We start from the raw sequence: 14,268 nt of genomic DNA, 5'->3' as shown, positions 1-14,268 counted from the left end.
GCTTAACCAATTTCCTAACATCACTAAACTTCCAATTTGCTCCAATTTTAGTCACTTTGTCATTAAATACTTAACACCGTCGTGACTGGACACTTTTCTTTTAAAAATTATGAAATGACCCCCAAATTTCTTCTTTTTATAAAAAAAACTCTTGATTTTAGATTTCATTTAATTTCTCAACGATGAAGTATCTTTTTCCAGATCTCAACAATTGGAATGTGAAGAAGGCAAAAGCGAGTTGTATATCTTAATTTTTCGTTGATCGAACAATGGATATTTTCTATCATAGTGGTTAGGGTTTTATGAGTTTTAAATTTCGGGTTGAGTTTCATGAGTTTTAAAGCGATTTTAAGAAAATCTAAATTGATAGAGTAATAGGAGACAATGAAGAGAGTTCATTTATATCTTGAGTGGTTGGAGAAGACGTTAGAGAATGATAATTGCAACATCGACGTGACACGATGATGAAAATGTAAAATTTTTATCTTTGGATGAAGAAGATAAAATAAAGAGAGAGAGAGAGAGAGAGAGAGAGAGAGATGCATGACATAAGGATTCCATGTCAGCATACATGGCTGCCATTTATGATTTAACACCCGAGTGATCAAAATAGGAGGAAATCAAAAGTTTAATGAGTAAATAGAAATTTTATAAAATTTAGTGACCAAAATAAGATTGAGAAGAAAATTGAGTGATGAAATTGTAATTTAGCCATATAAAAAAACTCGTCCAAGACACAGCCATGGCTAGCTCCGGTGCACTTTCAGGTTAGCCAGTCTTAATTAATCAAGCCTTGTATCGGGAAAGAGCTTATAAAGCGTAGAAACTTGAGTTAAATATTCTGCTAATTCCACCCTCTGACGTTGATTCTTTCACTTGCAAAATACAAATGAGAAACTGGTAACTTTAATTAGTAATTTAACCCAGCTCTAACTGCATACACCTAGATTTCTAAATTGCTCTAGCAATAACCCTGCCGCGCGTGCATTAACGTATTAAAATCAACCAAATTATATAGTATATAGTTCTTATTTCATTCAAAAATTCTTGCTTCTCTGATATCTGATGCACTCATCTGCAGAAATATGCTCTTACACACCCACCCAAACGACCAAAAAGCCTTATCTTTTTCAAACATTAAATTATATTTTATTTGGCCACCCTTTTTCCCTTGTTTTTCTTTTACATTTTTCAAGTCCTATCTATATAAGCATGCATGCGTTCGACTTATACTTTGCAAGTACTTCTCTCTACAACAGCTCAAGGTAGATGAGTTTTTTGTGTGTTTTCCTTGTTTCTTGATTGCTTTCATTTCTATGTTTATCCTTTGTTGGATGATTTCTTGGGAAAATTTCATCGAATTTTGTTATGTTCCATACAAGACAAACTCCAGTTGCCTAGACTGACGTTAGCTGTGGCTTTTTTTGTTGTTGATGATCACAGTTTTCATGATCATGAATTAAGGACGGTTATTGGCAGTACCAGGTTGTTCAGAAGGTGATATTAAGCTGAGGTTTGATTTTGGTTTCTTTTGGCAATATAATAACCAGAGTTTTTTATTGTTCTTTGCCTCAGATAGTTTCTTCCATGGATGGATTGGGGTGGGACGTTTCAGAAATTGAAGCAAAATCATTGCCCGTGTGGAACAATCAACGAAACGATATGGAGGATGGTTGTTTCTTAATTCCCAGCTCTTCAAATTCTTCCATGTATGGTGGCAAGATCGATGATCTACCGGAAGATATCTTCTGGCAGATTCAAGAACTGCAAAAATATGCAAACTGGGAAGATGCTTTAACACAAGGGCTTTGCTCTTCTCCTTTGATGAATAGAGCTTATTGTAATCCGGTTCAGTCACAATTCATCAATGGTGGTGGTAGAACAACAGGCTCTCTTGAGTCCTTTGATTGTTTGATCTCTGCTAGTAATAGCAACACTGATACATCTGTTGAAGATGATGGGATTTCCATGATTTTCTCTGGTTGTAAAAATCCATGGAATTTCGCTGCTAGCAGTGCAGTTTCATCTGGAGAGTCTGAAAACAATGGCTCAAATACGGGAAGCAAAGATTTCAATTGTCTGGTAAACGAGCTCGATGAAATAGTGTCCCGGAATGCTTCAGACCAATGCATCAATAATGGCAAACCATTGCAAACAAAGTCTAGTAATTCTTCAAAGAGAAAGAATGAGCAAAGTGAGTTAAATTTTGGTTACTTCAATCTTCTTCATACTGACTCTTCTGCAACAGAAGGTGGTTTTAGGCTCATCCCCGAGAACCCACCGAAAGCAGAGAAAATCAGATCGGAAAAGCATCCGAGCTCATCGAATATCAACTTTCAACAGCCTGCAAGCTCATCAGTATCTTCTTCCGTTGAAGAACCTGATCCAGAGGCCATTGCACAAATGAAAGAGATGATTTATCGAGCTGCATCGTTCAGGCCAGTGAACTTAGGTTTGGAAGTGGTGGAGAAACCGAAGAGGAAGAACGTCAAGATATCTACGGATCCACAAACTGTCGCAGCAAGGCAAAGGAGGGAGAGGATAAGTGAGAGAATTAGGGTTTTGCAGAAGCTGGTTCCTGGTGGGAGCAAGATGGACACTGCATCAATGCTTGATGAGGCTGCAAATTATCTAAAGTTCCTTAGGTCCCAAGTCAAGGCACTAGAAAACCTAGGCAACAAGCTTGACCCAATGCATTGTCCTCCTCCTGACCTTGCTTTCTCTTCTTTACCACTCCAAAACCCTAATAATATCCACCATCCACAGGGTTGAAAAAACAAACTATTGTATCATCATTTCATAACCCTCCATTAATGATTGACATGTCCCAGTCTCAGAACAAGTACTACTATATTGAAAGAAAAGAAACTAATCCAAATCCCTTGGTTACCGTCATTTTCATCATTACATAGTATCAAAAAAATCTTTATAATGATAGATTTTCTGATTATCACCATCATTGTATACATCACCCAAGAGCAGAAAGGGGCTTAGTTCCTGATAACCTTTTCTCATATGAAAAAGGGTCTGCTTATAGCACTTATGATTAAGACCAAGGGCAAAGAAAAGTGATTCTGATCATCACTTTATTGCTTTGTTTAATACAATTTGTTTAACGTATTTCTATGTACTTCAAAACCTTTTTCTTTTGGTTTCTCTGACCAGTCTCCTTGATTCAACCCAAAGCGTGCTCTTGAAAACCACCCTGGAATCTAATTGCTCAGCACATGTTTATGCTTCTTTTTTGGCAGGTCCATTTGTAATATATATGGTTGTTCAACTCTCAATTTTGTTTTATTGCTTTATATAACCCCTAGAACTATCCAACTAATAATGCCTCCATTATTATGATGATGATGTGGGTTTTTGATAATATTTTTAAATGCTTCAGTTTTTTCTTGTAAAGGTGAAAATAAAGGTGGGTTTTGATTGGATCAAGTGGGAGTTTTGTGGTTTGGAAGTATATGCTAAATTTAGATAATCTGTTGAAGAAAGTGGCCCATATCTCAGGCTGGGGGTTTTGGTTTTTTGTTTGTCATGAGTTGCAAAATAACCAATTTGCATGTGCACAAGCTTATTTGGAGTTCCAAGTTGAGAGAATTGACTTTGTGCTGAGCCGTTGTGATTTTAGCTGTTGCAATGGTGTCATATGGACAACTAGGTTTGCCTTTGCGTGCTGCTAAGAGCTGACTAGTGACTATTAGCTCAACCAAGGGACGTGTCTACTCGGCTCTATTGTGATAGGCTATCCTAATTGTAAAAGCAAGTCACAAAGTCCAAAACCAAATATAAGACAAAGTTGTATTATTAGAAGTGTTAAATATACGTGATTCACTCTTTAATTTGGACAAAAAGTTATAGTCAATGAAGAATCAATCGTTAACGGGTGATATTAGTGGCGAAAGATATAGAGGAAGAGGGAAGTTAAAGAAAGAATATTTCAAGCAGAAGAAATCATTTTTCCTAACCGGCATTGATGTTCATATAATGATTATTTTTTATGTACTTTTGTCAAGTTTAAGGTCATGATTACTATGTATAATCTTTGCAAAGGTTATATAAATATAGCCGCCGGTTATCAGATTTGGTCATGATCATAAATTTCTCAGGCTTATTAAAGGTCTTTACGAAAATCTTATCGAAGATTCTTGGTCTCCAACAAGTCTCTCCGAGAATAATCTTAATAGATTGAGGGAGAAATCATATTTTCAGAGATAAAGTTACTTTCTCTATAGGTATAATAAAAAGTGATGTATAAACCAGAATCTTTATCATAAAATAAAGAACTACAGGTATCCCTTAGGTGAAAGCTAGTATTAACAAAGCTCCAATAGGCAAACACGTTCAATAGAGGGAGTGAGGGAACATGAATGCATTTTAGCTTGTAACATCCTTTGATATTTTGATCCACTTGCAAATGGTTCCATAGCATATGCACATAAAATTGTTGACATATGACCATTAATGTCACCGGTTCCAACCCCAATTTTCAACTTCAGAGGTTCGTAAAGTAAGATCTCTTAATTTACATTAAAACCACAGTGCGCAAATTTGCAGAATTTCTTTCACTCACCTCGCAAAGCTATCAGACATCACACTCACACATACGAGGTGTCCAATAGGAAGGTAACCTGTAGTATTATTTGTTCCATTCATAATGAAAAGTGACAAAAATGAAATGATTGTAGATTATATTAAAGAGTGTTGGGTATAACGATAAGACACATTACACTCATAAGGATTATATTCAAGTTTGAACTTTAGAGATAATATTGTTAAGAGGAACATTTAGGGGTGTTTAGTCGAAATAATTCCGATTATGTGACTCGACTTTTAAATTAATCGTTTTTTTAAATATTTTGTTAGTTTTGATTTAAAATAACAATTCAAATAACACTAAGTTGAAGATGATTTTTTTAGATAATTTTTATTTGTAGTCTTTATTTTATTCCCATTTTATTTCAGCTTAAAATTGAGATTAAACTTTCAAAAAAAATATTAAGATTAAAATCTAACAAATACCTGGAAAAAAACCCTAACCCTAAGCGAAAGTCGGCATTGTCCCTCACCGCCTTTAATCAGAGTTTAGAGAAGCAACTACAATCACAAAATGGGTAAACCCTAGGCTTGTGAGGTGATTTTTTTCCTTTTTTTTATTTATTTACTTTAATTTGTTTTTTTATCCGATGTCAGTGTTTCAAGTCGTAGTCGTATTTTCGGTCATTTCAGGTTTACAGTGATTGCGCTGTCGCGGGCACTATTGGACTCTATTACGGGCGTAGCGGGTAACTCAGACGGTGGTAAAACCACTATTTCGAGGACGAAATCACGTTTTCGGATCGTGATTTGAAACTCTGGAGATTGTCGTACAGGTAAGGTCCATGGATTGTTGGCACGCGCCGGGAATGTGAGAGGGCAAACTCCAAAAGTAGCCAAGCAAGACAAGAAGAAGAAGCCTAGAGGCCGCGCCTATAAGCGGATGCAGTACAACCGCCGTTTCGTGACTGCCGGTTAGTTTATCTCCTTTTCTTGTTTATATATTTTATTGTTTCTGATCTTTACAAGGTTGAAATTATGTTAATTGATTTTGAACTTTGTTTACAATTGGGTTAAACAATCGGTTTTGTTCATTCCAGTTCAATTAGCTCTTAATCATATTGATTGTTCCTCTAATTGCAATGACTCATTTTAGAGATGAATTTGCTGGTTTCTTGAACCAACTATTAGGGTTATTAGTTCTTTTCTGCTCATCTGACTCGTTTCCTTGTCTTTTAACTTTGATCGTATGTTATATGTTCAACCTATTTTCCTGAAGGAATTTATTCTCAGACAAGGTGAATATGGTGCCTTGACACTGAATTTTTTATAGTAATTCTCAGTCTTTGTTACTAAGATTGCTCTATCCAATTCAGTAAAACTAGCGATCTCATTAATATATAATTTATTATAAAATCAGTAAGTTAACCAAACAATTAACAAACCGTTGAATTTACTTATTTGGAATTATATGTGTGTATAAACACAAAACTCATATATATAAGTTCCTAAACAAGGGTTACGATTCTAATAATTTGTATTTCATTCATACCATATGAACTGGAGAAGACTAGCAAGCATCAGGTTCATATACATATATGGTCCATCTTAAATTCTTTTGAGAATTGCTTGGTTGAAGAACGTTTATGCTTGTGTTTTATCCTGCAATTTTGATTATGTTGAGCTTGTGACGGACCTTTTGCTTGTTTCCTATTTTGGCAGTTGTTGGTTTCGGGAAGAAGCGCGGACCCAACTCTTCGGAGAAGTGAGGTTGGACCTTTTAGAGTCGTGCATTGTAGGATGTCTGAAATTATGTTGAGAACATTTTCTAGCTTCATTAGCATTATATTGTTCTTAGTTTGTAGCCTCTTTTCGGTTTAAGAAAACCATAATACTGGTGTCTGTTTGATTTAACATTTTATTGTTTGTATCCGAATCAGTCCCATTTTCTATCAATCATCCACATTTTGGCATGTGTTCATCTTTTGTTTGCAACTTTGTTTTGTTGGCCCGGCTAGCAGTAATTAGAGTTGATTCATAGTTGAAACTGAAGGGAGCGACTAATAGAGAATATTATTCCATCTTCAAAAGCACCATTGGCGGTTAGTCCCCCATTGTTGAACACCGGTCATAGCTGCCCAAGCTACACAATAACAGCCCTGAAGCAATGGGCATTAATTCGACTTATTACTAAATCGAGCTTCCATTACTACGAAGCGATTTTATTTTGATCACTAAACGGAATTTATAAATGGTGTCGATGACGTTTCATTTCAGTGTCAACGATGATGTTTTATTTCAGTGTCAATCAAGTGAAGATAACGATTCCACTTTTTTAACATCACTACCAACCCATTTCCTTCATCGTCTTATACGACAACCCCAACCCATTGTTCCCGAGCACCTCCTTCGTTGCCTTCATCTAAACCTGCATCCTAATGCACCCTCCTTGTCATTCACCATAACCAAGTAACAAGTAAAATTCAAATATGTTTTGGACGTTTCTTCAAACACCTGGAAGAACTTAGAGAACTACCAAACATTAAGTTTTAGGAGGCTTTTTACGAAATCATATAGAATTAGAACTAGATTAACTGATTTAATGGTAGGTGACTTGATTGGCATCAAAATGAAATGTTAGTGGTTTAATTAATAAAATCAATTATTTAGTGATCAGAATGGAATATACCAATAATTTAGTGACTAAATAGTTACTTTACCCTCTTATTTTAAACTGGTAAAGAGAACACGCAAACACTGTAGGTAGGCTGAAGCCATCAAAGAAAAGTCCCATACTGTCTCTTTCTATGACCAGAGACAGTCGGAATTACTGATCCATTTTGTGTTAATTCAAAGGGTTTCTTTCTACTTTTAATTAAACGTTGTACTAAAAAAGAACACAACCCCATCGTATCGTTAACAACTTTGTTCCTTCTTTTATATCTAGATCTCTTCAGCATCGTGTACGCACGTTGTGTTTATTTTCATAGGAACTTAGTCATTTATTTCTACCGAACTTCTTGCCCCTTTTTTCAAAAAGTGTTTTGCTGTTCTTATTTATATCTCCTTTCTGTATAAAACAGTGTTTCAAAGTTGTCTTTTTTTATCTTCTGGTGCTGTTTTTGATCCTAAAAGGGTCCTTCTTTGTTTGGTTCTAGATGAAATACAAAACCCAGAACGTTGGTTCTAATTTGAGGGGTTAAAGCTGAGATGCAGCCAAGGTTGGTGGCTATGGAGGAAGGTAAAGAACCAGTTCCTGCAAACAAAACAAGCTCTCCAGAGCTTTTCCTTTGAGGAACCTTGTAACTTGTTTGTTGCTTTTGATCATGGGACTCTGGTTATCGAACATCAGTACGTATTCAGTACGATTTTCCTTGATCCCGCAGATTGCAGCAAATTAAGCACCATCCACTGTTCTGCCTTGGTTTGAATATGCTAATACCTTGGAAAATTTCATTAGGCCTCCTTCAAGCTCGATGCATGATATGAATGACACGGAATTACTATGGAGAGCTTCATTTGTTCCTCGGATCAAGGAGTATCCTTTCAGGAGAGTCCCAAAAATTGCCTTCATGTTCTTGAGCAAGGGGCCACTGCCAATGGCTCCTCTCTGGGACAGATTCTTCAAGGAGCATGAAGGGCTTTACTCCATATATGTCCATGCACTGCCATCCTACACTGGTGGGTACCCAACATCATCAGTTTTTTTCAGGAGACAAATCCCAAGTCAAGTATCAATTTCATCTCTCTTTTTTTCACATATGTTGTGTAGGACACTTCTTAACATAACTCTATTTGGATCGTTTTAACATCTAAATCCGAGTAACATAGCTTTGGATCGTTTCTCTTGCATATTAGTGCATAACCAAGGTGTTTTTCCCTGCAACATCTGAACTTTTCTTCCCCACTGTGCTTGATTTATTAATCATCTTCCTACTCACATACTCTTCATTTTTCCTGAAGTATCGACTTTTGAAACATAATTGGACATGGATATTGGATATGAACATTTAAAGACCTTCCAAATACATAAAATTCTTTGAAAAACTAAACATATTCACATCTAATACTACTTATACCAGACACTTGTACCGAAAATGAGTAACATCTGCTCTTTATTTTCCTTAGATTTTTTCCCTCTATCATAGTATTCTTTAATATTTTCAAATAGATATATGTGATAAAGAAACAGGGTTAGTTATAAGTATGAACTAGCAACATTTTAGATGAGTACATCTTTTAGGGTCTGAAATGTATCGGATACATTTTCAAAATCGCGTTAGGGAATGTGACTCTATGAAGGTCTTCCAAATACATACAGAAACTTCAGAAAACATTCGAGAATATTCGTGTTAAATACAGACCTATATGCTACACTCGCATTCGAATTCAAGTAACATAGTGATTAACATAATCGGTTTGACATGTCATTTAAAATATGATTGTATTTCAACAAACGAAATTCTGTAGGGAAAAAGTTACAGGATGTTTGTTCCCTGAAGGTTTTTGTTTAAATGATTTGATTATTTATTCAAAATTCTTTGCAGATTGTTGAGTGGGGAAAGATGAGTATGTGCGAGGCAGAGAGAAGACTCCTCGCCAATGCATTGCTCGACATCTCAAATGAATGGTTCATTCTCCTATCCGAGTCTTGCATTCCACTGTTCAATTTCAGTGTAATCTATCACTACATATCAAGATCAAAACACAGCTTTATGGGCTCGTTCGACGAACTCGGACCCCACGGGAGAAAACGATACATTAAACGCATGCAACCAGAGGTCACACTTAGCCAATGGCGTAAAGGGTCCCAATGGTTCAAAGTTAACCGAAAGCTTGCAATTGATATAATTAAAGACGCCACTTATTACCCCAAGTTCAAGAAATTCTGCCTTCGTGGTTGTTATGTCGACGAGCACTATTTCCCGACAATGCTGACGATTCAATCGCCTCATCTCTTGGCGAACAGGACCCTTACTTGGACCGAGTGGTCAAGGGGCGGCGCTCATCCGGCCACATTCGGGAAAGCTGATATTACCAAAGGCTTCCTCAAGAGAATTTTTGAAGGTCAATCCTGCTTATATAATGACCAGTCATCTACTATTTGCTATCTTTTTGCAAGGAAGTTTGCTCCAAGTGCCTTGGATCCTTTGTTAGGGTTGGCATCCGAAGTTTTTGGGTATTGATAAGGTTTAGTTACAAAGGTGAATTTCTGTAGTTATATGTTTAAAGCTAATCCTGTCTCTGTTAGTGAGGATTAATACAATTCACCATATGTCATAAAGTCGGTCGCACAAACCGAACCGAACCAAACCCTTAATTCTGGGTATAAAATTTTTGCTTTACATGTATATACAATATGATTGAATGAAATATTTGTAATTTGTATCTAACAAGTACAAATTCCACATTATTCCCAATTTCCTCAAGTTTATGGTAAATCAACACATTTTCAATGAACTCAAATCATAGTTCAAATCCTAATGGTCAAAAGAAATAACAAATAAAATTAGCACTGAAATTTGGTGGCTGCTTCTTGTTGACATTAACAAGTCCAAGAAGTGTCAAAATACTGATAAAAGCAGCCTAGAGATTTGATGTCCTTTTGGTTAGGCTTCAACAAGTCGGGATGCTTCTTTCGAGGACTGCGGCCAATAAGGTGAAAGGGCGACCACCTTCCCGATTATGATTAGTGTTGGTGAAACTAACTCTGCTGTTTTGATTTTATCGACAAGATCCTTAAGTTCTGCAAAGACCTGTATCATTATGAAAGACCAACCATACTAGGTTAGCGTGATGGAAACAAGATTTCTGGTTTTATTGAATATCCCTCAAAAGCATTAATAATTCATGTTGTGTTAATGTTTATGAAGAAATCACGCATGACGTTCTACTTACTGTGCGCTGTTGAGGCGTGGTTCCTCGCTCAACAGCAGCAGCTGGTGTATCTGGTGGTAGGCCATGAAGTATCAACTTTTGGGCAAGAGAAGGGAGGGTGGATAGGCCCATATAAACCACTAAAGTTGAATCAGGGTCAGCAGCATTCTCGGCAACAAAAAGAGGATCCGTTCCACCTTTTGAGTGACCTGTGAGAAATCTTACACTAATTGCCACGTCTCTATGGGTCAAAGGAATGCCCAGCTCGGCTGATATTCCAGAAGCCGCAGTAATACCTGCAAGGCAACAAGTATATTAATGTTGAACCGCATTTCTTATACAAACAGTTCTATGCTTTTCAATTCTTCATCAACATTCATAAACCAGAACTCAGCAGTCCTCATAGGGCCTACAGGATTGAAGAAATCTTCAAGTTCAGTTCTTTTTGTTATTGTCTCAAACACATGAACCAATATGATCGTTGCTCAAACAGATGTTATAAACTATAAGAAAAAAGCTCCCTTTCGTCATCCAAAATATTTCCTACCATTAGAAACTATTTTCAAACATGCTTAACTAAGAATAATATGTGAATGCAGCCTCTGGAATGCAGGACATATGATCAAGACAATTCTGCTTTACCCTCTATCTTTGCACTGTTGTTTTGACACACCAAAACACACTTCACCCCTTAATATCGAGGATTTCCATTCAGAAAATTTTCAAAACCTAATCAATCGTCCCTAAGATAGAAGAATCAGTTGAAAAGGAATACGTTAAGGCAAGTCCATACCATGTAAAATCATTAGACACCTACAGCAGTTTCGCAAATTGGGGATATGAAATCAGAAGTAAAAATGTTCATCGAAATGATGTAATTACAGTATTTTACAATCAGCAACCCTTCAGCATCATCAAATATTTCGCCTTGAAGCAAGGAAATTTATCTATCATGAATTGCAAATGTGAATCAGAGAAGATCAATGTACAGTACCATACCAGGGATAACCTTGACCTGAATCCCTTGCTGTTGCAGAAAGTCCATTTCTTCTCCGCCCCTTCCAAATACCTGAAAATCACGAGTTATTCCAGAAAAAGAAAAAAGAAAAAAAAAAGCCCCCGAATAGAACTAAACTTGATAAGGCATTTCAACTAATTTAAGTGGAAAATGTTGGTAATTGTTGGAATGGCTCACCAGTGGATCTCCTCCTTTAAGTCTGACAACATTAGCCCCAGCTTCAGCAAAACTCAGAAGTAACTCATGGATTTCTTCCTGCAAGAACAGCAACAAAACTCAATCTTTTCACAATTGTATATATATATATATATATATATATATATATCTGAGGAATCTAATTGGCATAAACCATCCATAAATTGAATAATTTTACCTGAGTTCGACTATGGAAGCCAGCAGTTTTGCCGACATATAGAAGCCTGGCATCGGGGCCAACCAAGTCCAATACAGCATTAGAAACCAACCTATCATACAACAAAAGATCAGCTTTTTGAATGACTTTGACAGCTTTTAACGTCAAGAGATCGGGATCTCCAGGCCCAGTCCCCACCAAAAAGACATTCCCCGGTCCATTCTCGGGCACTTGGCCGCCACGGCTCTCTCTCTTATGTTTCAAAACTTCAAGCAACTTCCTGAGCTCCGGCAGCTGCAAAGCGATGTCGTTTAACCTAGTGGAATCGCCATCAGATGGTACGGAGCAAGAGGCGGCTTGATCATCAATTTTGAGAGATAGCAACTTCTGACTATTGTGGCTGTTGTTGTAGACCCACTGGTCCCTTTGGTATCGTTGCAACGAGTGTTTCTCCGTGAATGGTGAAGATGAAACATTGGAATTGCACTGTACACAAAAAACGGTCTGCAAATGCGAAGACCCAGATTTCTTTAAGTTGAGAGCAGAGAAAGAAAGCTTATAGTGATAGGTATAGGGAAGCGCCATTTTTGTTCACCGGGTATCTGTAAATATGCCAGAACAAAAACTCAAAACCGTAATCAGCCTACAATATTCAAAACTTCTTCAACATTCTTGCTTATATAGTAATATATATTATATTACCATATATGAGGAAATGGAGAGTTTGGATTCAATTAGGAGTTTGCAATGAAAGAAAGGGTTGGTATGCTCTTTGGAAGGATGAGAAGACGGCCTCAGCCACTTCGGTGAGAGCTTTTGGAGGCATCAAGAGGGTCAATTATTTGTCTTCTTTTGCCTTTTAGAGTGGGGCAAAGGCTTTTCCTTTTACTCTTTTTTGAGCATTTTATTTATTAGTCATTTTCAGTCCATCCGATCCGACTCGAGAACAATGAGTCCTCCACTCGAGATTTGACTCAACCAAAATAAAATTTTACCCGAAACGAACTCGACCCGATATATAACTTAAAAATCCAATCCGACCCGAAATAATAAAAAATATTATTTTTATTCAATAAAAACAGTAACTTAATTGAAAAATAATATATATAGAGTATTATTGTAATTATCTTTAAATATATAAGGAAAAACTATATATATTTTTCAGGTCGGATATTTTCACCTAAAACCGAACTCGATCCTACCTGAACATCACATTTAAAAACCCGACGTGACTCTAACCAAATTTTTTTAAAAAAAACCATATCCAATCGGATCAGATCGAAACCCGTCGAATTTAAGTCTCATGGCCATCCCTAAATACAGTTCACCCAAAATAAAGCAAATCAATGGAAGGAGGAACATTTTTGCTATCATTTCTTTCTCTTTTTAAAGAAAATGAAATATTTAAAAAAATTATTTCCCCATATATTTTTTATATCAACGGACAATTAGCTTGTTTTTTATTAAAAAAAAATATAACTGTGATGTACTGAGTTTAATCCTCAAACTATATTATTATTAAATCAATTATCTATACTTTTATAATTATAATTTAATCAATCAAGAGACGGCATACAATAAAAAGTTATTATATTTTTGTATTTTGAGTTGAGTTGAATTGAAAAAATATAAAAAAATATTAATTTCTAATGACTTCATGGTAAAATTTATTTTAATAAAGATAAAAGAATTAATTAAATCTTTTAGAAAAACGGATCTAATTAAGTTTATATAGTTAAATTTTTTAATCAAACAATTTTTTTAATTAGTGTAGAATGATTATAAAGTAATATATGTTTAGTAATAATTTAGTTAATTGACAATGAACGCACAGGCAGACACACTTTATAGGTGTAATTACTCGAATCTAATACTTCTTAGAAGAACAATACTCCCTTTTATTGTTAAGATAGCTCAAGAATTTCAAACAACAAATTTAAATTTGCATCTGCAAGACTGCTGAGTGAAAAGGAAATGAGAAGTCCTTCCCTTGCACCAATCCACCTTCAATTTGAATGTTGAGAATTTGAGAGATATAGGACCAGTCCTCTCCTTTCAAAACAAGGCATCCAGAGGTTACACAATTGTTGCAGAGCTGTCTTCTCAAACAGATGGAGTGTCTGTTTCTTTAACTTTGAGCAACTATAAATGTACATGGAATGAAGACATGGTATAACTGTGATATCATTTTCTCCTCTGCTTGTGAATCGGTTCCCATATTCCCACTCTTGCTGTTCTTCGGCATCCACAAACTGGACTTCAACTGAGGGAATGCAGTGTATGATGAAGAAAAAGATGAGAAGGAAGAAGATGCTTGACCCAGTTCTCTTTCTAAACCCAAAAATTCTTCTCCTACTCTTTTCACTTTCTGCATTGCCTCTGCTAAGATACTCGAGTGACAGCAACTTTCCCAAGGGAGGCAAGCTTACCCGGTCAAGACAATTCTGCAAGTGAACTCTCTTAACATCGTCAATGACAACATCCA

At 36.1% G+C, this 14,268-nt stretch overlaps 4 protein-coding genes and 1 long non-coding RNA gene across 5 annotated transcripts in view; 4 read left to right on the top strand and 1 right to left on the bottom strand.

Annotated features, from left to right (window-relative positions):
- The first annotated feature begins 1,585 nt into the window (after positions 1-1,585).
- Positions 1,586-2,991, top strand: LOC120159614 (transcription factor bHLH87-like). The gene has a single exon (XM_039170192.1). It carries the CDS (start codon positions 1,588-1,590, stop codon positions 2,770-2,772), a length of 1,185 nt encoding a protein of 394 aa, XP_039026123.1. The 5' UTR covers positions 1,586-1,587; the 3' UTR covers positions 2,773-2,991.
- Positions 2,992-5,028: 2,037 nt separating this feature from the next.
- On the top strand, positions 5,029-6,458 carry LOC120159619 (40S ribosomal protein S30-like). The gene is made up of 3 exons (XM_039170198.1): positions 5,029-5,114; positions 5,373-5,510; positions 6,259-6,458. The coding sequence occupies exons 1-3, from the start codon at positions 5,111-5,113 to the stop codon at positions 6,303-6,305; spliced, it is 189 nt and encodes a 62-aa protein (XP_039026129.1). The 5' UTR covers positions 5,029-5,110; the 3' UTR covers positions 6,306-6,458.
- Positions 6,459-7,165: 707 nt separating this feature from the next.
- Positions 7,166-14,268, top strand: part of LOC120159620 — a 27,160-nt gene continuing 20,057 nt past the window's right edge. Inside the window, exon 1 of the long non-coding RNA XR_005519368.1 lies at positions 7,166-7,176. This is a non-coding gene — a long non-coding RNA (uncharacterized LOC120159620). The remainder of the gene's footprint in view (positions 7,177-14,268) is intronic.
- Positions 7,908-13,858, top strand: LOC120159616 (glycosyltransferase BC10-like). The gene is made up of 3 exons (XM_039170194.1): positions 7,908-8,267; positions 9,084-9,731; positions 13,849-13,858. The coding sequence occupies exons 1-2, from the start codon at positions 8,013-8,015 to the stop codon at positions 9,720-9,722; spliced, it is 894 nt and encodes a 297-aa protein (XP_039026125.1). The 5' UTR covers positions 7,908-8,012; the 3' UTR covers positions 9,723-9,731; positions 13,849-13,858.
- LOC120159615 (siroheme synthase-like) lies at positions 10,028-12,547 on the bottom strand. The gene is made up of 5 exons (XM_039170193.1): positions 11,805-12,547; positions 11,609-11,686; positions 11,413-11,482; positions 10,435-10,709; positions 10,028-10,292 (listed from the first exon to the last, which is right to left on the bottom strand). The coding sequence occupies exons 1-5, from the start codon at positions 12,366-12,368 to the stop codon at positions 10,146-10,148; spliced, it is 1,134 nt and encodes a 377-aa protein (XP_039026124.1). The 5' UTR covers positions 12,369-12,547; the 3' UTR covers positions 10,028-10,145.

The sequence above is a fragment of the Hibiscus syriacus genome, unplaced genomic scaffold, assembly GCF_006381635.1.
Source record: "Hibiscus syriacus cultivar Baekdansim isolate YM2019G1 unplaced genomic scaffold, ASM638163v2 tig00111366_pilon, whole genome shotgun sequence".
In the NCBI taxonomy this organism is placed as follows: Eukaryota; Viridiplantae; Streptophyta; class Magnoliopsida; order Malvales; family Malvaceae; genus Hibiscus; species Hibiscus syriacus.
The sequence above is the reverse complement of the archived record's forward strand: the minus strand, read 5'-3'. Positions and strand labels throughout refer to the sequence as shown.

Excerpts from the sequence above, each read along its gene's own strand:
- LOC120159614 (XM_039170192.1), top strand. The coding sequence starts at position 1,588 with ATGGATGGATTGGGGTGGGACGTTTCAGAAATTGAAGCAAAATCATTG.
- LOC120159616 (XM_039170194.1), top strand. The coding sequence starts at position 8,013 with ATGCATGATATGAATGACACGGAATTACTATGGAGAGCTTCATTTGTT. Across the intron at positions 8,268-9,083 it reads GGAGACAAATCCCAAGTCAA|ATTGTTGAGTGGGGAAAGAT; the intron begins GTATCAATTTCA and ends AATTCTTTGCAG.
- LOC120159619 (XM_039170198.1), top strand. Across the intron at positions 5,511-6,258 it reads CCGCCGTTTCGTGACTGCCG|TTGTTGGTTTCGGGAAGAAG; the intron begins GTTAGTTTATCT and ends CTATTTTGGCAG.
- LOC120159615 (XM_039170193.1), bottom strand. The coding sequence starts at position 12,368 with ATGGCGCTTCCCTATACCTATCACTATAAGCTTTCTTTCTCTGCTCTC. Across the intron at positions 11,687-11,804 it reads GCTTCCATAGTCGAACTCAG|GAAGAAATCCATGAGTTACT; the intron begins GTAAAATTATTC and ends CTGTTCTTGCAG. Across the intron at positions 11,483-11,608 it reads TTAAAGGAGGAGATCCACTG|GTATTTGGAAGGGGCGGAGA; the intron begins GTGAGCCATTCC and ends CGTGATTTTCAG.